Source organism: Caenorhabditis remanei, chromosome II (genome assembly GCF_010183535.1).
Source record: "Caenorhabditis remanei strain PX506 chromosome II, whole genome shotgun sequence".
NCBI classification, from domain to species: Eukaryota; Metazoa; Nematoda; class Chromadorea; order Rhabditida; family Rhabditidae; genus Caenorhabditis; species Caenorhabditis remanei.
This window is the reverse complement of record NC_071329.1, coordinates 8,734,513-8,762,357: the sequence shown is the minus strand read 5'-3', so window position 1 is coordinate 8,762,357 and position 27,845 is coordinate 8,734,513. Positions and strand designations below refer to the sequence as shown.

The 27,845-nt window shown below is 38.5% G+C and overlaps 3 protein-coding genes across 3 annotated transcripts; 1 reads left to right on the top strand and 2 right to left on the bottom strand.

Moving 5' to 3' along the window:
- Positions 1-89: 89 nt before the first annotated feature.
- Positions 90-6,444, top strand: GCK72_005422 (uncharacterized protein; the record flags this gene model as incomplete). The annotated part of the gene is made up of 7 exons (XM_053725176.1): positions 90-165; positions 521-824; positions 1,012-1,131; positions 4,283-4,376; positions 4,973-5,107; positions 5,990-6,195; positions 6,258-6,444. The coding sequence occupies 7 exons, from the start codon at positions 90-92 to the stop codon at positions 6,442-6,444; spliced, it is 1,122 nt and encodes a 373-aa protein (XP_053589370.1).
- Positions 1,248-3,936, bottom strand: GCK72_005423 (uncharacterized protein; the record flags this gene model as incomplete). Its single annotated transcript, XM_053725177.1, has 9 exons — positions 1,248-1,394; positions 1,441-2,077; positions 2,124-2,218; positions 2,265-2,391; positions 2,437-2,642; positions 2,688-2,754; positions 2,930-3,028; positions 3,300-3,469; positions 3,799-3,936. 9 exons carry the CDS (start codon positions 3,934-3,936, stop codon positions 1,248-1,250), a joined length of 1,686 nt encoding a protein of 561 aa, XP_053589371.1.
- GCK72_005421 (uncharacterized protein) lies at positions 5,361-25,993 on the bottom strand (the record flags this gene model as incomplete). The annotated part of the gene is made up of 24 exons (XM_053725175.1): positions 5,361-5,584; positions 5,634-7,089; positions 7,222-7,242; positions 7,301-7,438; positions 7,550-7,882; positions 7,933-8,015; positions 8,145-8,363; positions 8,489-8,611; positions 8,710-9,050; positions 9,672-9,755; positions 12,477-12,588; positions 13,162-13,293; positions 13,371-13,568; positions 13,775-13,919; positions 14,439-14,564; positions 14,730-14,891; positions 15,705-16,108; positions 16,164-16,319; positions 17,447-17,559; positions 17,924-18,065; positions 21,558-21,630; positions 22,753-22,811; positions 25,725-25,842; positions 25,940-25,993. The coding sequence occupies 24 exons, from the start codon at positions 25,991-25,993 to the stop codon at positions 5,361-5,363; spliced, it is 5,016 nt and encodes a 1,671-aa protein (XP_053589369.1).
- Between the last annotated feature and the right edge of the window lie 1,852 nt (positions 25,994-27,845).

The following is a 27,845-nucleotide window of genomic DNA, read 5'->3' as shown; positions in this document are numbered from 1 at the left end:
AAAGTTGGCGGAAAATTTGAACTTTAATCAGAATAAAACAAATTAAATCGAAGTCTGCAAATAGAAAGTAAAAACATTTCATCCAGATAATGGACTGCCGTAAAAGAAGTGCTGAAGAATCCATTGACAGTAATGAACACGCGAAAAAGTCAAAGGCGCCTAGAGGTACGCTTTGCTTCGGTTCATCGTACTATTAAAATCAGAAAGCTTTCAGAGCTGAAAAATATTCTTGCGGCCTTCGGATGTCGGAAGGGAGAACGAGCTGATATGCAGGATACTCACATTTTATCTCCAAAATTTGATCTGGGAGAAGACAAATTATTTCTGTAAGTTCGAGTGTCCCGATTCTCAAACAAGCTTTTCAGATCTCGTTCTTCGTTTTTTGCCATCTTTGATGGTCATGCTGGACCACGCGCATCTGAACACTGTCAAAACCAAATGGGTAGAACTGTGAAAGAAAAACTTGTTAAATGTAGAAAACATCATTGTTGATTGTATTCTGAATATTCTCGATTTACAGTTTCCGATTTCGTCTCGCTGACAAAGTCACTGAAACAGACTTTCACAGAATCCTACAAGGCTGTTGATGATGGATTTTTGGCACTCGCAAAGCAAAATAAACCGCAATGGAAAGATGGAACCACTGCAACGACAATGATAGTTTTGAACAATGTGATTTACGTGGCAAACATTGGAGACAGTAAAGCTGTAGTAGCAAGAAAAAAAGAAGATGATTCTTTCTCCCCGGTTTGCCTGACTGCTGACCACAATCCAATGGCACACGAAGAAAGAATGCGAATTCAGAAGGCTGGAGCTGCTGTCAAGTGAGTTTTTACTTATGGACCTACCCACGAAGAAAACATGTCCTTTCACGAACGCAATTTAATGTTGTTATGACAGAAGAATGCAAAATAATACATTAATTTGCACGAATAAAATATTTATTGACTGGTACAAGTTTTCGTCGTGGGTAGGTCCATTATAGAACCGTTTTAAAATCAACTTTTCCAGAGATGGAAGAATTAATGGAGTTATCGAAGTGTCTCGATCCATCGGAGATCTTCCCTTCAAATCTCTCGGAATCATCAATACTCCCGATCTCAAAAAACTGACTCTTACTGAAAATGACTTGTAAGTTTTCTTAAAATCCAATAATAGGAAAACCCAACAAAGAACTTTATTTACATATATATATTCTTAGAATAATCATGACGAGATTATTGTTGTAACAAAATGTTATTGATCTCCTATATTTTGTTCCCTTCGATTTCGGAAATCGAGTCCGGAAGTGGTTTATTAACAGTCTCAGGCAGCATGAACCATGAAACGATTGAAGCGCACATAGCGAGAATTGTGAATGGAATTATCATCACAATACGACCATATCGATCCACCTGAGATTAAATAGTTGAGGAAAGATTTGAGATGAAATGCTATTACCAAGAAAAATGCAATGAAAGATGCAGTGACAGCTCCGACTCTTGCCATAGTAGAGCAACATCCAACAGCTGTATTTCGAATAACAGTTGGGAATAGTTCAGATGTGTAGGTGTACATAACAGTATACGAAACCGAAACAGCTCCTTTGGCAATCATAAGCATCACAACTGCATATTGATTTGGAATCAAATCGTGAGTTAGCCAGTTAGCAAGTAGAAACACTCCTGCAGTGAAGATCGATCCAGAGTACATGATTCTTCTTCCCAATCTGTCAATCAGCAGAGCAACAATAATGACTGCAGGAAGTTCCATCAATTGAGAAGAGACGAAAGTCACGAAGAGACTTCCACCTCCAACATCACTTCTCATTGTCATTCCATAGTACATCATTGTCGTTACCGGCCACATAACAAAGTTGGCAAGAGTTCGTTTTCTCATTTGTGGAGTTCTGACTAAGTCAACTGCCCCAAATGAATCCTTCTTCTTGGTTGCGGTCACATCCACCTTCTTCTCCATTTTATCAGCCCAATCTTTAGGCATTGTCTTCTTATTCATTGAAGCAGTTGCACATAGAACGACGTTGGCGTCATCGTACTTCTCTTGAGAAACTAGCCAACGAGCACTCTCATGAATAACCCTGAAAGAGAAGAACATTGGATTTTCTATTAAAAACTGAGTTCTACCAATAGTATGTGATGAAAATCAAAGAAGGAATAGCAATTGCTGCATGTAAAAGGCGGTAATCAACGATATAGTATGCCATAGTAGAGAGAATTATCTAAATCGATGTTGTTTAATAATGTAACAATTTTTGACTTGATTACCCCTCCGACAACTCCAAAGACATTGGCAATCACAGCAATGAAGCTACGATACTGTTTTCCAACTAATTCAATTCCTAGAACGACTGCAACTCCATAGATTCCTGGTTGAGTGAATCCAGTTCCAGCTCTGTAACCCATATTTTCAATCAGCTGATTTTGGTGGGAAGCCTACTTGAGAAGAGCATAAATCCACCAAGTTGGAGCTATGATCAATAAAAGAGCACATGTAACTTGAAGAACCAGACACCAGAATAGTACTTTCTTCCTTCCGATTTTGTCAGCCATTACTCCACAAGTGAACGATCCAATCATTTGTCCAACGAAGTAGACTGATTGAACAGTAGCTCGAATCCATGCATTATCCCCATTCATATCCCACTAAAACTATTAAATAGAACTTTGTTCGATTTGATCAATGATTACCCTGTCAGATGCAGAATATGCTAGTTCTTCGCATCCATCAACAAGTGTTTCATTGGTTTCATTGCATCTGAAAAGGACAAAACATTGCCTTGTGTTACATTGTACCCACCCTCTGCAAGATCACGTAACAGTTTGACCGTTTAGTTAGACATACTTACTATCACTACAGGGCAGAAGACGTCACCTAGTGATAGTGATAGTGGGTTAAGAAATATTAGACACGTGGTGACCGTTGTACTCACATTTTTCTCGCTGATGAGACGACGAAAGTCCAACTCATCACATGCATCGAGACGAACGCGATTGGAATACAGATCAGAATAAACTGGATTTGTTGAAATCTGAAAAATAAAGACTATAAATGTTGGTGACCTTTAAAGTCATGGTTACTGTATTGCACTATAGTCTAGGCATTGTTTATCGTGTCTAAAAATTTCTGAAACTTGTCAAAAGATAAGAAATGGAATCTTTGGGATTCAGAGACTCACTAACAGTGAATATATCGTTCATATTCAAATTTCATTAAATTACTTTGGCTAATCATCATATCTATTCATCTAGCTCAGAAGTATAGATTTTTCATGAAATTGAACATAGTTCCTTCTGGCTCACCTTCCAAAGCTTCCGAGTCCTTCGAAAATCGATTCAAGTTTGATCTTGTCGTTTGGCGTATCCTCCTCATGATTGGCTTCCTCAAGATGAGCAACGTCTTTAACTGGAGTAACTTTGGCCGAAGAGGCCATTTGTCGGAAGGAGAAACTGAATTTCCCCGCTTCTTCTCCCTATTATACCCTTTCTAGTCCCTATCCTCCACCCTACGGACCAATTGATACCCCATTCAAGTACCGCCCATCTTCGTCTTCTTTCTATCGATGTTACGGTCACCCAGTCATAGGATATCAAAACGCCTCCTTTCTTGACATATTATAACACGTGCCGTTGGCGACCGTAATATTATATTGCCTCGATTCAGACGATTCGAAATGAAATTTATTAGAGAATTCCGACGGAAATTGGAATCAAACGCTCACTAAACTCTAGACTTTATGTTCCATGGATTTATTGATATTAGAAAAACGCGGAAGCGGGGTAAAATCCAAAGGACACTCACCTCATTTTGAGCTTTGAGACCTTGCTCGATCAAAGGATTCATCACTTCGTTGATGACGTCACTAGAACAGTAACTTGTGATTGTAGTTTGAGCAGTAGGAACTTCTTCCTCATCTTCAGGGCTCTCATCGATCGACATCTTTCTAATGGATAAATGACTGGACATTTCTGCTCAGCAGGTCAGAGAAAAGTGCCTGCTCTGGCCTGAGAAATGACTGCGCAGGCAGCCGACAAACATGACTCTGGACGAGAGCAGAGCACACTATGTGGACATCGATTGGATTAGATGAGAGCCCAGAAGATGTGGCTGAAAGAGAAAGAAAAGTGCAGAAAAGAGAAAGAATGGGGTGAAAACTTTTATAAAACAAAATAGTTTTTGCATACAATAAAATTCCGATTTTATGATAGAAATGGAGCGCAGCCCCCGCATTTATAGATTTTTGTTGATTCCTTTATTCGATTAAGACATTTTCCCATCGTTTTAGATTCGCAATCATCGCTTGTGACGGTCTCTGGAAATCATTCTCGAATGTGGAAGCAGTGACGTATGCTGCCGAACAATTGGAAGCTGCAAAGAAGGTAAAAGTGTTTTCTGATTAGGAAAAAGGACAACATGTCGAAACAAATTGAAATCTTGCGAATGTTCTACTCTTCTTCTTCTTCTTCCGATTCTGCAAAAGTTCATCGTCATCAGTACATAACATCTTCTCGGGTCGAAGAACACCGCGCCTTTAAACTTCTTATCACAGCTGATAGCTGACACGGGAATCGTTTCGTATCTATGATAACTGAATCAGCTGAATAGGTGGGGTGCGCGGTGACAAACAACAGTTGAAGCATTTTTCGCTTAGACGTCATTTGTTCGCTGACTTCGTGACGAAGACCTCCACACGTGGGGTTGAATAGAATACGATAAAACTGGGCCTACCACAAATGATCCATACGATCGTCAGTCTATTTGAGATCATGAACTATGGTAGAGAGACATTTGATATCAAAAAGATGATAATGACTAGAGTAAAACTGGTTAGGTTGCAGTAGTAGTTTGTGGTCATTCTTGCCCTTTTGTCTTACCGACATTTCTGTTTTTATGGGTGAGTTGATAAAATCATAAATTTCCGGGCATATGAAGTCACAGTCGTATGATCTGAATTTTTAAATTTCCTTATTTACAGATGGATATCGAACAAGAACCAAACGAGACTCGAGAGGTAGCTGAATTACGAACGGTCGCAGAGAAGTTGGCAGCAGAAGCTGTTCGCCGAAAATGCGGAGATAACGTATCAGTTATCATTATAAAATTGGATATTGTAGATGTTTGATTCATTCTTTTTACTCTATGTAGTACATTGATTATATTCGTTACACTGTTTATTCGTTTCATAAAATGAAAATGAGCAAATGGAAATGTTCGAAAGAGGAAGAGGTTGAAACTGCTTCGGTCGGCACCCGGGGAGACTAGAAACAATGGGAAGACGGGGAAAATGAGGGGGAATCATCAGGTACCGGTACGAACAGGGAGGGGGGAGTATTTGAAAACGAGAGAAGATTAACGTCTTCTATTCAGAAGTTGTCGATGGACTGATGCTTGGTAGCATGCAATTGGATCAACGACTCGAGGGGATTGAAGTGTTGGCGAGATGAGTTGGCAGGTGAAGGTGCCAGGTCTTGAAGTTGGAGACGTTTCAGCACGTCTTCTGGATTCGGACCATCGAACCACGGCCATTTTTCAGTGACGATGTCAGTTGGATCTTCGAATGAAGTGCAGCGTCCGAGAGTCTTTTTGCCTGAAAATTCGAAATTAAAATTTTGAAAAGAGAATCTGCTAATTCTCACCATCTCTAGCAACTCTCTCCATATATGGAATGAAATTTTCATTCCACAATCGGATAAACCATTCACGAGATCCATCAACAGTCAATGGACAATTCAAACATGCTCTTGGTCCAACTGTCACGTCGACTGAATTCGTTTTCTCAATGAAATTGTTGACTGCTTGAAGTGCAACTGGGAAGAATTCGATGATTCTGGAGAGTTCTGATGGCATCTGAACACTCAGACGATATTCATCTTCGACTGCACGTCTTCTCAAATAACGGAGAATGAATCCTTCTAAACGGTTCGACATCACTGACATTTTGAAGTTTGGAATCGTTTTGAGTTCTGGGATTTGATAGCGATTCACTGTGCAGACGACGAATGGTCCCTCGTTATTCTGGAGTGGGACGTTGGCGAAAACAGAGACGACGAAGGCGATTCTACTTTTTGGGATGTTATCAAGAGTCACTATACAAGTCTCCTTGCTTCTCAGAATCTTCTCAAGACGTCGTTCCACTTGGAGAAGTTCTTCTTTATTGTTCTCCGGAATCGTGATATTCACAATTTTATCTTCTGATTGGTTCGTTCGAAGTGAGACATACGCAGCCAAAGTCTTCGCCAGTTTACTCTTTCCGATTCCAGTGGCTCCTGCGAGAACAAGTCTTCTCTCGGTGAGAATCGATTTCACGAGTTGAAGAATCATTTGTTTCGGAAGAAGCATATCAAGAACAAGGGAATCAACACGACTCTGCGCTGCTCCGTGCATGAACATTCGAATTGTAGTCGTCGGAGTGAGAATATCGATTGGTGGACTGGTGATAATGGTTGATGAATCACCAATAACTCTGCGGAGTTCTCCAATTTGATATCCGAGAATCGCATCTTTGGCAGATAAATCCAACTGGTGATCCATATCAATTTTTGACAAATATTTCTCGAATGAATCCAGAATCGAGTCATCTATATCTTTCCATGATGAATGATTGGCTGGCATTGCGAGGTATCCAACAATAATCTCTTTGTCTGGATTCACAATCGAACTGATTTCTCCAGAGATATCCACATTGACAGTCACTTTGATTGAGTTACAACCGGAAGATCTTTTAGATGATTGACTTGCCGACGTGGAACTGCATGCTGCGTCATAAACGTGTTCGTCGTCATGAACACATGGAATAGACGCTCGAGATGATGCACGAGTCGTTGAGGTCAACTTATCAACTTCTTTCTTCAGAAGCTTATTCTCAGTCTTTAGTTTATTGACTGTATCTCTCAATACATCGACTTCGCGTGCTCGATCCAAATTATCCAATCTCACTTCATACAATGCACTATCCCTCTCTTTCAGCTCTTGTCTCAACTCAATCACATCAATATTATCCAATGTCCCTTGAGATCCAGATATCGATGGCATGTGTCCTTCATCATAATTCTTGTTCTTCTTCTTTGTGAACTTTGAGAGTGACGATCGAATCTGCAAAAGAAGGATTTAATTGAGAAAAACTGTTCATTGATAAATCATTTATCACAAGACACATTCTCTTTTTTCTCTATTTTCACAACAATTTTACAAATCTACGACTTCACAATAACTAGACCACTGTACCTGAGAATCTACGGTAAGCGCCTGAAAACTTAGAATTACGAATCAAAATCAAATAAGGGAAGTTTCGAGGGGGACTTACCCAGCTCTTCTTGTTTTTTCCGAATGAGCTCAAACTGATTTTCTCTTGTTTGCTGCTTTTGGACGAGGAAGACATTGACGATCGGTGGGAAGCAACTGATTCGAGAGATGGTTGACGGAGAAGTTCACCGGCTCCCTCCTGAAGTTTTGGTAAAAATAAGTAATCATCATTTCTTCTCAAAAGTTATTTTTAAAGTGAACGAACTTATTCAACATTCAAATTTAGGTAATTTTTTCAAGTCTCACTCACATTAGGATGCATTGAACTAGTTGCCAAATGATTGCTGATCTCTCTCAAATGAGCAATATCCTGTCGGAATCTTGTCGCTTCTTCTGGCTTCAAATTCGATCTGTCTATGTGTTGAGTGAGTTTTCGAAGTTTTTGTTCGAAAAGGTCGAACAATGCACCGTAATTCTCTTGCTTCTTTGTCAACGAGTCTACTGTGTTCTTGTAACATTCGAGATCTCGTGCCATATCTCTGATTGCATGCTCGTATTTATCGTTCAGAGATCCATAGGCTGTGGTACTTGCCAATGAAAGTTGAGATCCCATTTCACTACGAGTAGAGTGAGCGGGAGATTTCTGGAAAGTAAGAAAATTGAAAAGTTAACCGTTGAAGTTTGCGAATTTACCTCATCTGACAAACGATGCAATTGGAATGGTTCTCCATAAATTCCAGTAGAAGATCCGCCTCGTGATCGAGCCGAATATGATCCTGAATTTTTATAATTAAAAAGAGAAATCAGTTGCTTCAAGGCTCTGAAGAGTGGGTTGCACCGGCGTAACTCAGGTAAAGAAACACACTCCATCACCATAGAAATCAGGAAAAAAGAAAAATGCGAACCCCTGATGTTATTACTGTTATTGACGTGGACAGGCGAAGCAAGAGAAAGTGGAATACGGGCGGTGGGAGCGCGTGGCGAATGGGATCGACGTGTTGATGGTGAAGCAGTGACGATGCATGAAGCAGCAGGTGACTGATGACGTCGTGGTGGACGGGGTGATAGAGATTCCAGGAGAATCATTGAACGAGACATACCCGAAGCGTTGAGGGCTGCTGCAGCTAAAAGAAAGAAGCGAGAATGCCCCGGGCGGGTGGTTAGTTGGCAAGAAGTTATTTGTATTGGATTAGAAATTGAAACAAAGGGAAGAAGCGGTGGAGGGAACTAAGAGAGTTAAGGTACTTACCTGATGAATCATATTTTGACATAGAGTTAGGAACTCTTCGGGGACTGAGTAAAGCTGCCATTCTATGCTCAGCTGATGTGAATTCTTGGAGATGACTTTTACGGTCAAGGGAATGGAATTGACCTGGAAAAGGAAAAGCGATAGAAAGAAAACCAAAGGAAAGAAAAGGAAAAAGAAGTGGAAAAAGCTAAAAACTCTATCCTGGATATCACTATGCTTACCTGCATACGATGGTTTCTGTGACGATGGTCTCCTACTTGTCTGTGAATGCATCGACATTGTATCCTTATCAGCTGACACTGTCAGGTGTGGATAATACGAGGAATATCCAGGAGACTTCAGAGAATGTTGTCCGAATGATGACGTGGCAGCGGCGGCTCCACGTTGGCTCGTTCTACATTGTGATAATAGTTTGTAGACATTCTCTTGTTCGACACGAGATCGAGAATCGACTGATGTGGACGGACGACTGGGAACACGTGGTCTTGACGAAGAGGAAGATGATGTGTGTCTGACGAAATGAGAGTAGTCATTGTGTTTCGAGGCGACGGTGGCCATGTCTCTGAAAAATTAGAAGATGGATTGGAGAAGAACTTGAAAAAGTGTAAGGACTGATGTGAAGAATATTTCAAGAGGGATCAGATTCCAAATCACCATTTTCCGATTTCTTAGATTGTGAACCAAATTTGAAAACAAGTGAAAACTGGGGTAAAGTGAAAGAAAGAATGAATGAGAGACCACCCTCCACTTCATAAATCAGACCTCTCCTTCCTCTTTCTTATTCTCTTTCTCGAGTCAGTTTGGAGTGAAATTGAGAAATTATGCGAAACGGAACACCCAAGATGGATTGGTTTTGGTTGTGTTGAAGTGAAATGAAATGAAGAAATACGGGAGAGAGAGTGAAGGAGAGCAAAGAATTTATTGTGCTTCTTCGACTTGGGAGTACGAAAGAACGGGGGAAAAGAAGGCGTTCGTGTCTCATAAACACACCGCAGTGTTCCCACATAGGCTGCCAATTACTCAAGATGGCAAGAAATGAGGGAAGAAGGCAGCTGACTCTCTTGTTATTATTATAAGAGGTATAGGGAGAGTCCGAGTGAAAGTGAATAGTTTGTTGGCACCCGGGAGACAAGATAAACAAATGATTTCTCTTGTGTATTTATAAGGAGAAAGAAACACTTACATGCCAGACAAATCGTCCGTCGAGATGTCGTCAAGTTCGTTGTTATCCGAGATTCCAGATGAGAGAGACGAACTGTCTTCGAAACTGAAAATTGAGGAAATTTAGAATTTGGTTTTTGAAGCAAGAGTCAACGATAGATCTGAAAGCAGATGTGTACTACTAAAAATCAGAAATGCGTAAAATAATTTCGTATCATCTGCTAAACTAGATCACGTATTCATAACCTTCTGAATTCGAATCGGATGTATTTTTCGAGAAGATTAAGACCACCATCTACGTTTTCTAACCCCTCAATTGAAGTATGTCCTTCCTTTTCTCTCCTCAAATAATTATAATCGGTTTAAGGCGCCCGTGTCGGAGAAAGAAAGACGAAATGAATTAGAGCAGATGGGCAGTGAATAGAAACATCAAAAAGGCGAAGAAGAAGAAGAAAGAGAATGAAAAGTTTTAGTAAGAGGAAATCCGAATTGAACAGCCGGCAAGACTCATTTTTAATCTTGATTGCGTGAAATTGGTCATTAAGAATTTCGGAAAAGAAGAAGAAGAAGGAGCCGGCAAGGTATGCCATTTCCTCTTTTGCACAATTATGACACACCTCATTTAATATTCGATTCAAACAATAATGATCATAACGGGAATAATGATCCCGCGTAGGTAGAATCGGACCGGAATTGTTAATTTTGTAGAAAAATAGTGGGGTAAAAATCATATGAAAATATGACCTAGCCGTGCTGAACTTTTGTGTAATATCATATCATCCGCTTCAGTTGATTTTCAGATTTATTCAGAAACCAGGATCTATCACAAATCCTTGAAATAAACCTACTTTTGAATAAGTCTCGATAGGAAAGACATTCTTGTTCACCTGCTTGGAATACTGATGACTTGACGACTAAACTACTACTATAACTATTCATACGAAAGAGCAACACCACCACCTATGGGCGACAATTTGCAAAATTTGAAAAGAGGAGACTCTCACACAATAGAATGAGCCGCTTCTCTTCTCCGCAACGTACGGAGCAAGTGCATATTCTAGTAAAAGAGGGGGCTTCTGGAGCAGAAGACCGAAATTAAAAACACATTGTTTCCTTCTTTTTCTACTTTGAAATGATTGAAATGAAACGACTCTTTCTCAAGTTTCGAGGAAAAACGTAGTAAAATTTAAAAACATTGAAAAAAGAAGAAGAAGAAGATGGCGAAGACGAAAACATTGAAACATGCAAATTCTCGGTTCCTCACCTCTCGGAAGGGGGGGGGGACCGCCCGTAGAAGGGGACACACAGTTTAGTTATTTATGAATTGGAAGGAAAAGATTATGTAAATGACAAAGAGAGAAAAGGAGAAGTGCGCGAACTAAAACAGGAGAGAGAGAGGGTTGCGGCGAGTTGGAAAGAGTTTTGGAGTGGCTACTCGAACACACTATCTATATGTTTCTGTTCTTCTTCTTTTGGAGAGACCGCTTGTCTTTCTCTCAATCGTTTGTTCTCGGCTTAATGAATTAATTATAGGAACAAGGCAATCGGAAGACGCGAAACGAGCGGAAGGAAGTCACCACCAAAAACATGGGGGACCGGCGGATAGGGGACAGCTGCATGAGCTTTGAGTGCGCGAAATCGTTGAGATGGTTGAGAAAATGAAGAAGATGAAGAAGACGAAGAAGGATCGCTTCCTCGTATTTCATAACCAGAATTGGAATCGGCACTTTTCAAATTGGACATGTCAAGAGAATCAGGTCACGCATTTTGGGAAAGGTTGTCAGTGGTAATGGGAGAGATATTAGGGAAGAGAGTGGCTGTGGGGAAATCAGAATATTCTTGAGATTCTGGGATCTCGCTGAAAGAAAAGTGGATCAAGTCTGCAAAGGAGCTAGATTGAGTTTATATTGCTGCTGTGCCAGAAAGAAACATCAAGCTACCGTAACGGCAAAATAACTCTATTGTCCTTTCAATTTCCATTTGAAAATGATTAATTCTGAGAGCATGTTCCGATGTCACAAATGATCTAGAAGTTTCAATTTTGGTTTCATATATCGGCAACTTTTTTATTCGAACTCTTCCTGGGCAAAAAGGTCAGAATAAAATGGATAAGCTGAAATAATCAAGACGAGAGATGCCAAACCTAAACTGTCCGTAAAAATCATTTGGACATGTGCTTAGCATAAAAACTCCCAGATCTCGACAATGCAAAACTTTGCAAAAATATGAAACTTCTGCTACAAAAAAGAACTTTCGCAATACCAATCTACAACTCGAAATGTATAGAATATCACATTTCATAACTAGTTTTGAAATGAAAGAATCCAAAAAGAAACAAAGCTCTTCGAAGCGCAACTCGTCCATCTCCTTTAACATTATGCACCGATAGATCTTCGTTAAAAAGAACAGAGAGTAAATAAACATTAGAAGGGGAGAGAGAGATCTCAACTAAAGTTGCGCTTCACCAGATGCCACTTCTCTCTTTTTGTTTTCTTCCTGACTGGTGTCTACTCGAAACTTCCACTACCCAAATGCTAATTTTTCTCACAATTTGCAACTCATCTCACTCTCTCTCTCCTATGATTCCACGCTACTCATTCATAAGTCATGTCTTCTTCTCTCTTCCAGTTTGGAACCAAAATTGCACTTCGCGCATGAATGGATGTGTCTTTGGTTGACAGAGGAGGGGAAGAGATGCTATCAAACGTCTTTCGGGGATTCTTCTCTTCGCATCACCAAGTGATGCTCATTAATTTTGAGCTTCTGGATTAATTGCTGCACCCAACTAGACAAGAATAAGAATGGAAGGAACTGCCAAGGGACTCACTTGTCGGGATAGCCGTTCTGGGCACGACGAGTCATATCATCGTACTCTTTCAGCTTTTCTCGCATCTTCGCACACATCGCAACACCAGCATCTGAAGTGTAACCACTGGATTCTGAAAATTAGAAAACGTTGCTAATCAGGATACAAGTGAAATTTGAAAAATTCTGGATCTGTCGACACGGAATACCGAAACACTCATAATTTTTGAGCTAAACTATTCAGAAAACCACCTCCAAAGTACCAAATTTCACCAATTCAGATGTCTTTCGCTTATGGTGCTATTCACGTTCGGAAAAACTGTTATCCATCGATTCATTTTACCGGAACAGTTTTTCCGTTTTTTGCCGTTTTTTTTTGGTAAATGAATCGAGGGAAAACTTTGTTTTCGGACATGAATTGAGTTATGAAAATAAATTTTAGAAAATTTCAGGAACGTCCAATACAACTTTCAATCAGAATTGACTTACTTTTCTTGAGACGAAACTTTCTATATGAAGAAAAATGCATTACCACTTTCTCAATCCCGGAGTTTTTTAAGCCCCGCCCACTTATACTCATACAGCTAATGAACTAAAAGCAATGGTGAAATCATAAGTGGGCGGAGCCAAAGTCTATAAAGAACTAATAACATGTACATTTTCATCAAGTCTACATTTCAATAAATTAAGAAAATGGGAATTCTCACCAGACGTCTTATTCTTCTGCATTCTTCTCTCCAACGAATGATGATTTCCAGTTGACTTTTGAACAGGTGGTGTCACTTGAACATGCCCAATAATGGAGTCTTCAGACGCCGACGACTCGACTTGCTCATATCCTAAAATGGTCATTTGTCAACAAAAACGGAAGAATAATTGGAGTTAAAAGGAGAAGGAGAAGGGGGCACTGACTGACCGAACGACTTGACAGGAGATGTGATTTTTCCTTGTTTTAGAAGAAGATCGTAGGTTGGAGGCTGACGGATTGGAGCCATTTTTGGAGGAACTCGTTCGAAGGATTTGAGAGGAGTTGGGGGTGGTGGGAGATCACTATCAATTGATATGGATTGAAGTTTTTCGGGTGGACTTTCAGGCTTTTCAGAGGAAGCGGATTCTGGAATATATAAATCTTTTTGAAATTTGAATACAAATAAAAAATGGGGTCCAGGAAAGTTTGGTCTTCCCAGGAAGAAGAAGAAATAGTAAACACGTGAGGAAAAAAAATCAACTTTAATCCTAAAATGACTTCTTCCTTTTTTTCCCATTCAGTCAGGTCAAACATCTTCAACAAATAATATAATATAAGAAGAATCAACTGACCATTCGTCATCTTCTTGTGAGCCATAATTGGACTGACAACTCCGATTGCTGGCTGATTACTCCGTTCGGGTACTGTAGGTGGTACTGTAGCTGTCTCTTTCTTTGTTGAACTCATTACTCCTTTCACTGCGAGTGTTGGTTTCTCCTGAAACATTGAGAAGATATATATGAATATGTATAAAGTGTCTGGAAGTTGAAAAAAGAAGGAGAGGCTACTGAAATAGACACGAAAAGCTGAGATATTGAATTTCAGGATTCCTCTTTTTTTTGTTGCAACAGATACGTTGGTGTTGTTTTTTCTTTGTCTTCAAATGAATACCAGAATTATATGGAATCTGAATTCCGAAATCTTCATTTTCTATATTCTGAATTTAGGTTTTCAGATAAGTTTCAGATCTCAAAAAAGTATAAATTTACTATTTTTTTAAAGTTGGATGTCAGAAAACGGTATCCAGAAGTATACAATTTTTGTAAGGTTTAATTTTGAACACGACTCGCTCATAAACATCTTAACCGAAATTTTCTTTTTGCAAGTCGAAAATCCATCCAGGATTTCACGGTTCCCGGAGATTAATATACCAGATCCTAGCAGATTTTTCATAACCCATTCTGTGTCCTGGATCCCCGATTCCCTGTTTCTTTTTTTCCAAGACAATCTCTTTACCTCAACAGGTTTGTTGATAACATTTGGAGAAACAGCGGCTGCAATCGGTTGTCTGATAGCTGTCACAATTGAGGCGTTTAGAGTCAAATCATCTGATGATGGAGACTTTTCGTCCGATGTTGAACTCTAGAAAAAAAATAAAATAGAAGCAGGTGTTCAAAGTTTTTTGTGGAGAGGGCAGGTGGTCTATTATAAAAACATACGGATACAGTATTCCCGTCTAGGTCAGAATAAAAACATATCAAGGGCAAGAAAAAAAACAAAAAAGGGAAAGAAGAAAAGAAAACAAACCTTGGACGAAGTGGAGTGCATACTGAGAGACCCCTCTGTCGATGAAGACGCTGGGGAGGTACTGTTGAATCCAGCGTATCCGGATTCTTCTTCACTGCTTTTGGAGCATCTTTTTGACTCTGGTTGATGGATGGAATCGGGTTTACGATATGAGACTTTGGGCTGAAATACGGGGAAATTGAGATAAGAGTGTATGAAAGTAACGACAGGAAACAGAAATATTGGAGTGAAATCTGATGACTATGAGATCTGATGAGACAGAAAAAGTTTGGTAGATTTCTTGCTTGGAATTTACGATCGGAGATGGTTTCAAATATTTTCAGACCATCCATATAGTCTTGCCTAATTCATCTTTCTTCTCACTGGTTACTAGTAAAATTAGTAGTAAGGAAAATGTGAAAAGTGTCGTTTTTTCACCTCGAAGTGCTTCTTCTACTACTACAACTGCACATTTCAATTTGCTCTTTTCTCTTCTCACTCATTTTGAAAAAACTAAGAAGAAAAGCTGAGAAATTGCCCCAGCCAGATGTGTTTTTTCTTTCCGCGCGCGTGCCGCTGCTCGAAAAATGCTCCGAAATATCACTTCCGTTGCAACATTTTGTATTCGAAGAGGAAGAGCTTCAATGAGGGCGACAAAGTGACGCTTAGGAGAAAAAGAAGACAAGTCTTTATCGGAGGAACAAAAAGAGTGGAAGATGTGTGACACGCAATTCCCAGTTGTCTCATCATTTTTATTAGTAGGTTGGAAAGAAAAAGAAACCGAGGTTTTGGACGGAAGAACCTTCTTTGGAAGTTGGAAAAGAACTAAATTCCAAAAATAGAGACTGCTTCCGGATGGCTCGAGGATAAGAGGGTCAACAAAGTGTCAGTGAATCGTCAGAACTATCTGGATTTTTATGATTTGGCACGTTTCCAATTGGAGCAGTTTTTGATTGATAAAACAAACCAGATTACAGTAATCTTATAAAAACTTACAGTGCAAAGTTTTGAAATTGACGTGGCACTTCCCAACTTGCTCGTTGAACTTGTTGGTGGTTTCAGACCAGTTTTAGCTGGAGGTACAATCCTGGATTGTTCCGTTTTCCTAACAGGTTGTGGACTGTTATTTGAGGATGATGCGTTCTTGCTGCTGAACAATTTCAATTTCAACATTCCTCCAGAATTCTCTGATTCTGTGTTTGTCGTCGTCGTTTTGATAGTCTTGACGGATGCCAACTTTGGAGTACTGACTGCTTTTGGAGCCGCCAACTTGGAACTTCCGATCTTCGTAGTTGTTGCCACTCGAACTTGTTGTGTCTGAAGTCTCGATGGCTTCTGAATTTGAGATGAAGGCGTTGGACGACTCAAATTAGAAATGGAGCTGTATGCAGAGGATGAATCTAAAAAGAGAGAATTACTTGATTTGCATATACGTGAAGAATTATCGAGAGGTACCTAAGCTTTTGGCAGATGTGGATATCGTCGAGCCAACATTATTATTGCCACTTGATCGGCTCGACGGACGAAATGAATTGATATTTGTGTTAGAAGACGTAGCAGATGGAGGTCTGAGTCCTGACGTCTTCGGTTTGATTCCAATCTTGGTGGAATCTGAAAATTCTACTCTTTTTGAGGTTGACATTGAAATAAAGAAAGAAAACGGCAGTCTTTCAGGTCGTTTTTCGTTTTCCCTTTCCAATCTATATCGCCATATTTTAATTTGGCGTCCCCTTTTCTCTTATTCGGCGCCAAGATAAGCACGTAAACAATCGTAGTTGAAAAAGGGAGAAACGGGGATGAGATTTTAAAAAAGAAGTCAAACAAAACAAGTATGATGATGAATGAGAAGGGGCTGAATTTGAGAAGAACGGGGAGTGCTCTCACGCTCGAAAAGGTTCTTTTCTATACTTTTATGGCTAAAGATTGTTTGAGAAAAAAGGAAAAGGCACATTAGGTTTGGCATTACGAAAAAAGGTGAAGGTTATACGTTCTTGAGATTTTTTAGGATTCAAAATTTCAACTGTCCCCTGAAAGAAAATTGGCTAATGGCGTGTTCCGACAAGAACTTTTATTCGTTACCCGAACCCGAAAAGAAATAGAAACGTGTAGAGAAAATTAATATAGAAAATTCTAAAAATAAGACAAAGATTGCCATCATATTTAAGTGTATATAACTTTTTGATTCAACTGGACCTATATTCTATCCTAATCATTTTCCTGAATTTCTTCTTACCGGCGCTCTATAATTAGCTGCCTTCCTCGATCTAAAGTTTCAGTCTCTACAATTCAAAACGTGTGTTATTTACCGGAAGACGCATCCCAAAACAAGAAGAGAAACCTAATACTACTACTCTAGTCTCGAGTCGGAAACCCAATGAGTAGAATAGGAAAGAGCGCATAAAACCCGACATTAATTGTCAGTGATGACCAGAAGTGGTGATGGTGAGAGGCAGAAGACAACTCATCGGAATTGCAAGTTGAGAAGCAGCAAGAGAAACGGGGGGCGGCTCTATATTCTTGTCGGAGTAAAAAGAAGTAATTGGCTTGCTCTCATTCGAATTAATTGACCGTCTCCCAGTCGGCCAACAAATGTTTATAAGCAAAATGGACATGAAATTAGAAAATTGTTGTTGTTGTCCTCTCTTGTGAACAGAAGAGAGAGGACAACCTGTCTGTCACTTAAGAAGAATACTCTCTTCCACGTCTATTAGTAGAAGCTTTTTGACGGCTTGACTGACCTGGCTTCGATATTCGAGACTGTGGAGTCTGAAGACGTGACGTTGACATTTGGGGAAAATTTGAATTCGGGTTGGATGGATTTGTAGTCGTGGCGACACGAGGTGATGGTAATCTGGAACATTTTAAACATTGTGGAGACGATAAATATTATGTAGTAGACTTTCTGATTTCTCTTTTTCTGGGAGAAAGAATGAATGGAAAGTGCTATTGACAAATAGAGTAAATAATGTTCCATTCTATAAGAAAAAGATCAAGAACTGGTCATAACCAGAGAGCTGAGGTGGGAGGGCGGTGATGAAATGAGAAAGTAAACTTTTGATCGAATTGGAAATTATTTTGAAAAAAAGGGAATCATGTTTAGTTTTTGAAATTTACAGTAGCTGGAGTTTAACGCATTTTTTTACAGTAGCTGGAGTCCATTCAACGAAACTTGAGTATTCCAGTTTCTTTTTTCAGAAAAAAATCTGAAAACTCACTTTGAAACTGCAGGAGGCATGACGGCTACGGGGAGCTGTTCCAACTTCTTCTGATCCTTTTTCAGTTGCCGAAGCTTCTGTTTATAAGTGGAAAGTAGGAAGAGCAGTTGAAGAACTGCTCCCAAATTGCCACTGTCGATATCTGTAAAATATGAAAGATTGATATGAGAAACCATTTGTATGTGTATCGGAACGTCAAGTGAAAGCCAATTCACTTCAGCAAAAAGGGCTCTCTAAATGTAAACGGACGAGGACGACGTGTGTGTATGTTTGTATGTGTGTGTTCTTCCAAAAAAGTATTGCCCCTCGACTGAATTGAATTTTCCTGTTTTTTCTTTTCCTTTTCCCGAAATCGTTTAGTTTCGTATCGTACAGTCATAGAGAAAAAAGGGATTGACTTGTTGGGAAAAGGAGAATAAAAGGTGAGAAGGTAGGAACATTTCGGACAAGTTAAAAGACATCAAAAAGTGGGAAAATTTGCAGAACAAAAGATCCCAAAGTGATAGATGAGAAAATTCAAAGGTCTAGACAAGATATTTTAAATGGCTGAAATTGTTTTGGAAAAGCAGAACAATTTTGATTGTTTCCGGATGTTTTGATGCAAAAAGTTTGGGAAGAAGTTTTAAAAACTTTTCAGTCAAAAGTTTTTTGAAGGTCGGACAAAATCTTGGCTAGATTCTAACTACCATCGCAACCGAGACCTAATTTTTTGACTTCCAGAAAACATCCACACCCACCAAAAATAGTCGAAAATTAGCCTTTCATCTGAAAAAGTATTCGATCGGAAATGTTTTTCGGACGTCTTCTTTTTTCCAAAAGGCGCCAGATGTGATAAATCATCTGGACATGCGAAAGTGATAAATTCAAGGGAAAAGAAGGAGAAAAGGCGTAAAGACGGAGGCGCGAGAAAAAATAGAATAAGAAGAAACCTAGAGCCGATGCGCGGCGTCGGAGACGAGAGCGCCTCATAAATGTAAATGGTATCGTGTGAAAATGAAATTTTGGTGGAGGAAAAAGAAGAAGAGCACCATGAGACGACCTCGTTTTTTTGTTGGTTTCTTTGTCACCTCGAGATTATTTTATTGGATGAAAAGAATAGAAAAAGAGGAAGAAATCTGGAGATTCGATGAGTGACGGAAGCAAAAGAATAATAATTGAAGTGGAGTGTAAATTAGGTAACAGATGTTTTCTTTTTCGTTTTTAAAACTCTGAAGACATAAAATCTCTAGGAGAAATGAGCCGACGAGAGGAAGTTATTGTTTGAAATAACAAACTCTGGATTCGGTTCGTTTGAATTACCAAATGAAGCGAGAGAGGTTTCAGTTACGGTAGATGAACAATATGAGATTTAGAAACTAATGGAAGCGGGAACGGAGGGAAAAAGAGAGAGTTTACAGGGAAGAGGATGAAGTGTTTCGTAAGTAAATTTTTGTTGCGAAATGAAATGAAAATGTGTTAATTTTATTGTATAGTAGAGTTGGAAACTCTGAGAAAAAGGTTCTGAAGAAATCTATGAAGTGAGAAATACAGTTAATCGACGTTCCAAATCACAAAAATCTTGAGTTGTCGGTTTTTATCAAAGATTAGTTAAAAGAAAAACTATTTTTTAAATAGACCTTGTAAGTCATGCAACTGAAAGTATCAAGTTCGAAATATTTAAATGTTCTTGGCATCGAAATATATTTTTCAGTAGGTAAATTGATTTTAAAACTTAATTTAATTTAGCCTATCAAATTGCACTTCAAACTTAGATTCTGACTATCCAAGTAATGTTTGTATTCAAAAACCAAACAAAGAAACCAATCTAACTCCAGATAAGAATAACAATATTTATCTAAACAACCAGAAATGACCTAACTAGTACATCAAATCAGGCAACACAAAATGGTAATAAACGTAGTGGAGAAACAGTAATAACAGTTGAGAGAAGTCACTCGTTCTCTTCTCTTTTCTCTCTTCATCACTATATCAAAAAGAGAGATTATTATCAGTTGGATCCCTCGAAGGTTGTTGCCTTTCCGAGGAGGTTCAATACGGAAAACCAAAATCTATTGCGCGAAAAACTTGAGATGAAACGAGACTTTGGAGTAATTACTCAGAAGAGGAAGCGGTCGGCGACCTCAAAATCAAGATACAGAGAGACAATTCGGAGAGGAAAGATAAACATCTTTCAGATGTAACTGCTAGTGTTAGAAGAAAAAGAAGAAGAGTTAACCTCGATTCGGAATGGAAAAATGGAAGAAACACAGCCGGCTGTCGACTGACAAACACCTGCTAAAGGGCTCTCGAATTGAGTGCCAGACGGTTTAAAAACGGACAAACAGAGGGAAAAAGGAGACATTCCGGAATAAGGGAACAGGTGTAAAGAGCCGAAAAAAGAGGAAAGAGATAACAGATTGATGAGTGACGTGGCGCCGATGGAAATCAATTTGCAGAGTGTGGGATATACATATAGGGAGAGAGGTGTTTGCATTTGAAAAAAGAAAAGAGATCGGAATCAGTTAGAGATGGAGGAGTATGGTATTACTAATAGATACCGTTATGTAGATATGAGGACGAATTGAGGAGAGAAGAGATTAGCATGACACGTGAATTGAATAATTATTATTTGAGTTTTTAAGGTAAACTGTTTAGAGATGAAGATTGAAATTAGAATTGTGCCCACATCGAGAAGATTCTGGAGAGAGAAATACTGACTAGGATTCTTGATCTGAACAAAAACTTTGAAACATAACAAATTTAAAGTCTGTTCAAAAAAGTTTTAATTGAATTCAAAACGCAGATTACTGTAATTGAGGTATACTATATCTATGTTTCAGAAGGTTTGTGTAATATGTAGTTCTCAGAAATTCGGTGAGGAGACACGCTCATCTATATCCATGGGAATCTGGAAGAACTAATCCTGATCAAGACTAAAAATGTTTAGAAAAGATCGTACTGTATGTTCGCAGCAACTTCAAATATGCCGTTCCGAGTTCTAAACCAAGAACGAAACTCTTTCAAAACACAAGATTCTCACACTTAATACTCTTCAAAAAACTCGTATTTCTCCGGAAAAACACATTGTCAACACTTGGCGCATCAAACGAAAAGTGAGTCACTTGTGATGAAATGCGGTCAAGCTCAAAAGGAGAACGAAACAATTTAGATGCTAATGGATTCTTGAATTCACGAAAAAAGAGAAACCAAACAAATCAAATTCAAAAAAAAGTAAGGAAAATGGTTAGAGTGGGCGGTGAATGAAAGGGGAAAAGTGACCGGAACTCGTTGGATTAGGCCAACCTCAATCTGGTTGAATACATAAAAACTGTATTCGAGGTTTAGAGAGACAACGATAAAACCGGGGGCAAAAATGAAGAAAACTAGGGAGGAAGAGATATAAAAAGTCTCTTTTACAACTACATGATAGGCTTCGAATCGAGGACGGAAATGGAGCAAAATTTGAGGTTTTCTACGAGGAAAAGTCCCTTGAGGATAAAGGAAAATGAGACATTTCTGAAGAGGAGAAGACGGGAGGGAAGAAAGAAGACTCTCAAAAAAGTGTTGGTGTCATCCGAAAAAGATGGGCAAAAGGAAAGAAGAGATGGAGTGGCTGCATAGTTTTGATACAAAATAGAGAATATGGAAAACTGACCGGTTTTTGTGAGTTTCGAGCAGTCCAGACCGAGGTTTTTCAAGTAGTCGAGACACGTTTCGAGGCCATCAAGCTGAAAAAAAGAAAGTGTTAGAAATGGAATAGTATATTTTCGAGTCAAATGGGGGGAAAAGAGATATGAGGGACTGATAATACTGAAAACAAGGGTAAGAATTTTAAGCTGAGAACTAAAAACGGACCTGATCGAGATAGCTCAATTCTGATATCAACTAGATTCAACTATACTGAAACGATCTTATTCAGATCAGCTCTAACATTTAATCTCTTTTTAATATTTTGGTGAACTAAAGTGAATTTTTAGCTTCCCCTCAATCAAGTTAAACTTTGATTCGGGACCCATACCCAGAAACTTCGGACAAAACTTTTTCTGGTTTTCTGACACGAAAAATTGAAAAGTTGTCAGTTGGGAAGAAAAGTTGTCATCTGATGACAATAATACATGTAAATATTTGATGCGACGTCATCTTCGTCTCATTCTTCCGGAAAAGGAAGGGCAACTGAAAATGGGGTTTTTGGAAAACCAAATGGGAAAGTTTAGATGGAAAATGGGAAAAAGTTTTGAAATAAATTGGAGAAAGAGAGGACAATTTTGTTTTCGATTCTTTCCAATTTTGATTTTGGAGGAAAAGGGAAAATGGACATTTTGTTTGCTTTATCAATTTTTTTCAGAAAAAGGTGGTTCTGATAGTCTTGAAGACGGATCAAAACAATAAAAAGTCGTTCTTTATTCTTTCAGTTTTGATAACTTTTCCTGAATCAGCCCGTCTGATTCGATTTCTCCAAGCCTAGACTCTCCAAAATCATTCCAGATAAGAGAACTAGATTGTCCAGACAACTAATTCAGTGTGTGTGTGTGTTGATCAAGAAGAAGGAGAAGCCCTCTTCAAACCGTCGTCACGGTTAGAATTATGTGGCGCGAAATGAGTGATTTGCATGTTGCAAAAGTCACGGTCGATTAGAAATCGGAAATCCCATCAAAGGATTACGTCAATTCAACATAATCAACAGACAAATATGAATTGACAATTTGACAAAAGAGGACGAAAATAAAAATTTGACAGTAATGTTTTAGGAGGTTATAGTAGTTTTTGTTTGTTTTACATCTGAGTCACTGATAGAAAACGGAGGAAAAATGGAGGAAGCAAATGGTAGGAATCGAATGGAAAAAACTTACATTCGATGTGATTTTAGCCAATTTCTTTGTGTATGTAGGCGAGTATTCGTTGATCGGAACTGCAAATTTAATGGATATTAAGTGGAATAAATAACGGGAGGAATGCTTGCTCCGCGGAGACAAAGAGAGCAGTTGTTAGGGAACAGATAATAGTGGAAATGAGCGTAAAGTGTTAAAATACTGATAACAATTATATTATCACTTTCAATTTCATTTCCGGCCAGAGGTAGTTTTGTGGTGTGTGTATGAAACAAATCGGAGGGGGGACCACCACCAGAATGCGTGTTGATGTGCACTTGTAGTCAGTGTCTTGAGATGAATGGAGATGACAGATATCTCTTTCTCAAAGAGAGAATTATTTGAAGACAATTGTTGTTGTTTTTGTTTCTTTTTTACTGGAGGAAACGGGAGGAATGAAGGAGAACTTCCGGGAGTATAAGGAGAAGAATAAGAGTTTTTAGTGTCTAGACGAAAGGTTGGAGAACTGAAGATAAGAAATCTTGTTTACTTTAAGAAAGTTGGAAGTAATATCAAAATTTCCTATTTTTCGGGAGTATAACGGAGTATAACGGAAAACAGTAATAGGCACAAAATACTTTTGCAGGGCTCGAAATCGTCTGCTCTTCAAACGAGTTAAACACTTTACAGAAAAACGGTACGGAAAATAATTTACCTGGCAAAAAAAGCTCTAGGTTTTCTAAAACAAAAACGAAATTATATGATTATCTCTGACACCATCATAAACATTCGAAAGGGATATTTTTTGTGAAAAACTTTTTCGAATTGTTCTGTCCAGATATAATTCTGTTCGAATTTTTGTAGCTTTATTCACGATTGTTCAGATTCAGATATGGAGAATAATTTCAGAAACTCAACAAATCAACAACCTTAAAGTTACTGCCGTGTTCGTACTAAACATGCAATCTGCACATCCTTTCTTAACCGTATATCCCGAATTTGTTAAAATTGGGATTCAAAAAACTCCGAATATGTTCTGAATGAAGAACACTTGAAACTGACATACAAAAATCAAAAGATGCTCTCTGTCTTCATCCTCTGTCAATCATAAAATGTGTGACACATCCTAAACGTAAAGTGATTCTGATTTCAAAATCACATGTGAAACATGAATCCATTCGATCTTTCTCCGATTTTCAATATTTTCTTGTGTTCTCTCTCGTTCCTCCCTCATCTTCTCATAATAATTCGTTCCCATTTTAACAAAAAAAGTGATTTGAAATGAATTGGGACCCACTATCGAGAAGAAGAGGAAGAAAAAAGATGAGGGAACTACTAGTGAGTGAGGGGACACAAACACTAACTGAGCAGATTGATGGGCACAGCGTAATACCGATAAATCACCAATTAACTCGGTCGGGGTGCTGACGAACGAAAAAGAAAAGGAAGGAGGCGAGCAAATTGGAAGGAAAAAGTAGGAGGAAGAACAAAAGGAATTTCTCTTTTTCTTTCTTTTTCTACTGTCGTCGACAACTTCATGGCAACTAACTCATTTATCAATTCGTCAGTACGTTCAGTCACTAGTGTCCGAAATCTTTTTGGAAAAGGGAGGGAAGAGAAGTGAATGCGCGAAAAATGATGATGATGATAGTTTCGGAAAGAAATAAGGAAACAGAAAGGATGCTCTCTGGAAGATATATCAGGTTTCAATTAAAAGGTTAGAAGTGAGAAAATATAATGCTGTCGAATCGAAAGTTTTGGGAGAATTTCTAGAAATTGAAGTGATTTTCAGAAGATCTATGGAATTGCTTCTTGCATTCCAGAGTATGAGTCAGTCTGAAATTCTTGTTAAAAAATAGGTTCACAATTTATAAAACTATTATGTTTGGAAGAAACAACTGAATAACTATTCGAAACAAAGAAAAGTTAGACCTTGAACTACTTCTTCAGACATTTGGAGATATTTCATTTTGAAAAATTAGTGTACATTCGAAACTAATTTATCTAATAGACCGGGTTAACTTCTCAGAACTTTTATATTCATTCCAAAGTTTGAACATTAAATTAGCAACCGGTATAAGAAATGTTATCGGTATTCTAAAGCCCTTACAAGAAATACATCAACAGTTATTTTCTGGAAATCTGAAACAGTGGAATTTGAAGACAACAGAATGAAATACTAAAACGTTTTTATTCCTCAAGTCATAATGAATCCTCAGATGACCTTACTTAACATAACAATAAAATGGACCATAATTGGGCACCGCCCATCTTTTTGAATTATAACAAATCTCTCATCGAAAAAAACTAGACTTTGGGTCATTTCGTCGTGCTGCATGGAACATTAAACAGCTGTAAGTTTGTTCTTCTCGACTCGCAAGAGAGCATAAAAACGAACACCTGTTTCATCAAACTGGCACCCCCATCTCGATCCTTCTGTCAACTGATGACTGACCATGAAATTTGATACAAAAAGATGAGTAGTCGAAAACAAGAGCTCCTCTTACGATTTCGGATTTATCATTATATCCGAAGAGCAAATTGAGAGAAAAAGTAGGAGAGAAACAAGAAGTTGAGGAGAGGGATATGTGAAGGTTGGACTCTCGGTTAAAGAAATGACCAATTATTACATTTAAACGAACTCTCCCCCCTTTGCTTTTTCTCTCAACCGAGCCCTCCCGGGTTCTCTTTATCTTCAAATCAGTTTCGACGACTCATATATTTCAAAGGGAGGGGAAAGGGAGAGGGATGGACATTAAACTCTCGGTGCCCTTCTTCTTCTTTCCGCTTCTTTTAACTGGACAATTGTTCCAAATGGGCGAGAGCCGCCGTTGGCTCCTTCAACAATTTATGTTGTTCTTTTCAATAAATGCCGATATTCAATGATCATTTATAATTCAACAGTTGCTTAATGTCGTCAGGATCTTTCTGGATCATTGGACTATTGAACCCAGAATTTTAAAGTTTTAATTTTTTTGGGATAATCACAGTTTTCCGAAAGCCAATCGACTCACCTATAACATTAATAAGTTGAGAAACTAGTCGATAATCTCGGAATTCATTTGAAATATCTCGAATCGGCCTGGATAGAGATCCCTTCGAAAGATGCCTGTTGGCCCAATCGGTGTAGATCTGAAATAAGATTTTATTGATTTAGGAGCTATTTTTACAAGTTTCACGCCTGATGGAACAGTTCAGACAAGTTCTTTTTTTTTCATCTCTGTCTTACAATTAGATCCCGAATCCCATATGATTTCTCAAGTACCGGTTCCCATTTTCTCATGGTTTCACAATGTTGTTGTTGTATCTAATCAGAGCGTCATTCGTTTTCTCTTCAGAAACACCCTTCTAACGTAACAATATAATTGTTGGTCCTTATTTAAGAGACACCAGAAGACGCCTCTTCATAATACGAACATCTTCTCCAGCTGTGCGCGAAAAACTAGAGAAGAGGAGAAGGCAGATGAGAACAATTGGGTGATGACAGGGAATGAAGTACTAATGAGAACAATAACTGTTATTTACTTGTTTTTACAAATTAAGAGCTCTGAATTTTCGTGGATTTTAAGCTTCAAGGCTTCCTATAACTGATCATTCGCGAAGCGTGGATGCACAAATCTTTTTTTTAAATTTAATTTCAGCTCCTAGCGAAATAAGTTGTTCAGAATGTTATGAAAAAAAGCCATGTATACCCGTATTCAAACCCTCATTCTATCAATTTCCCTACTAGCAGCATATTTTTAATTTCGAAATTCTAAATTCAAGATGAACCCACTTTAATGGGTCATAAAACCTAAAGAGACCAAGACTACTGGATGCTAAAACGAGTCAAATAGCCGAAATAAGAGTGCTCTCTAGCATTTTTTTCTCAAAAAAGGAACCGCTTCAGACCTAAATTGGCCGAAAAGGGACGTCATGGCAGGCTTGTTAGCTGGTGCCGACCGGACGCGGGAATGTTTGGTTTTGTTTGATTTTGGAAGGGACAGAAACATGGAAATCTGAGTATCGGTTCGGGTGAACATATGCTCAAACAATATGGAGTCTCTCCCCGGGATGCTTGAAATGCAACACCTTGTACGGAATAAACACGTTCTGGTAGGCTGGGAGAGAGACAAATTTGATTGGTTTCTGGAGAAGTGGAGGCAGAGAGAAAGAGTGAAATGAACTAATAATAACATGAAAGAAGAGAAAGAAAGCTAGTAATGAATAGGAATGTTGCACCCTTGGATCCCAGAATTTGTAACCAGCTATCCGCTTAATTAGGTCGGGTTTTGAACAAAGAAGATGGAAAGGAAGATGTTCAAAAGTTAGGTGGCGGTCGAATTTATTGGAGTAAAGTGCCACAAAATTGACAAATAAAACGTTCAACTTTTGGGAATTGGTCAGATACAGTTGGAACCGGACTGTGAAATTTTCTAAATGTGAATTAAACGCTCAGAATTGTATTACTGAATCTGACTATTTTTGCGCGAATCCTTCAGAAGCTCAAGGATGATGGGAATCTTAAAAACTACACGTTGGGGCCGAAGGAGTCCTCAGTTCCATTCATAAAATAAATTCAAAAAAGGATTTTACAGGAAAGTTATCAACTATCAAACGGAAGGCCTTGGTTTATACTATACAATTAACCATACTTGTCACGGGCCCGGCCCGCTCGGCCCGTTTTGAAACATTTTTTCAAAACATTTTGAGTTTTTGAACTTTTTTTGGAAATTTTTTGGAAATTTTTTGAAAAAAGTATAGTTTTCGAACAAACATTTAAAATTGAATCAAAATGTGAATATGTAATGATAATTTAAGCATTTTTACTGTTTTTTTTCGAAAATTTTCAAAAAAAATTGGTAAAAATGGGTACCCATTTTGGAATCCGGGCCGCCGGGCCGGGCCAAGAGAAATTTCGGCCCGGCCCGATTTTTGACAAGTATGCAATTAACAACAATTTTGTTGAAAAGCGTTGTTTCTGATCTTGTGAGAGAATCGTATTCGAAATAGTATCGAAATAGCCTATTTTCAACTAAATAGAGACATCAATATAATTAAAGATGTTTGAGTTACTGATAAATTATTTTTGTCAATTTAGATGGTCTAACTTAAGGAAAAGGAGAAACTAGAAACGAAACAAAACTTCTAGTTGA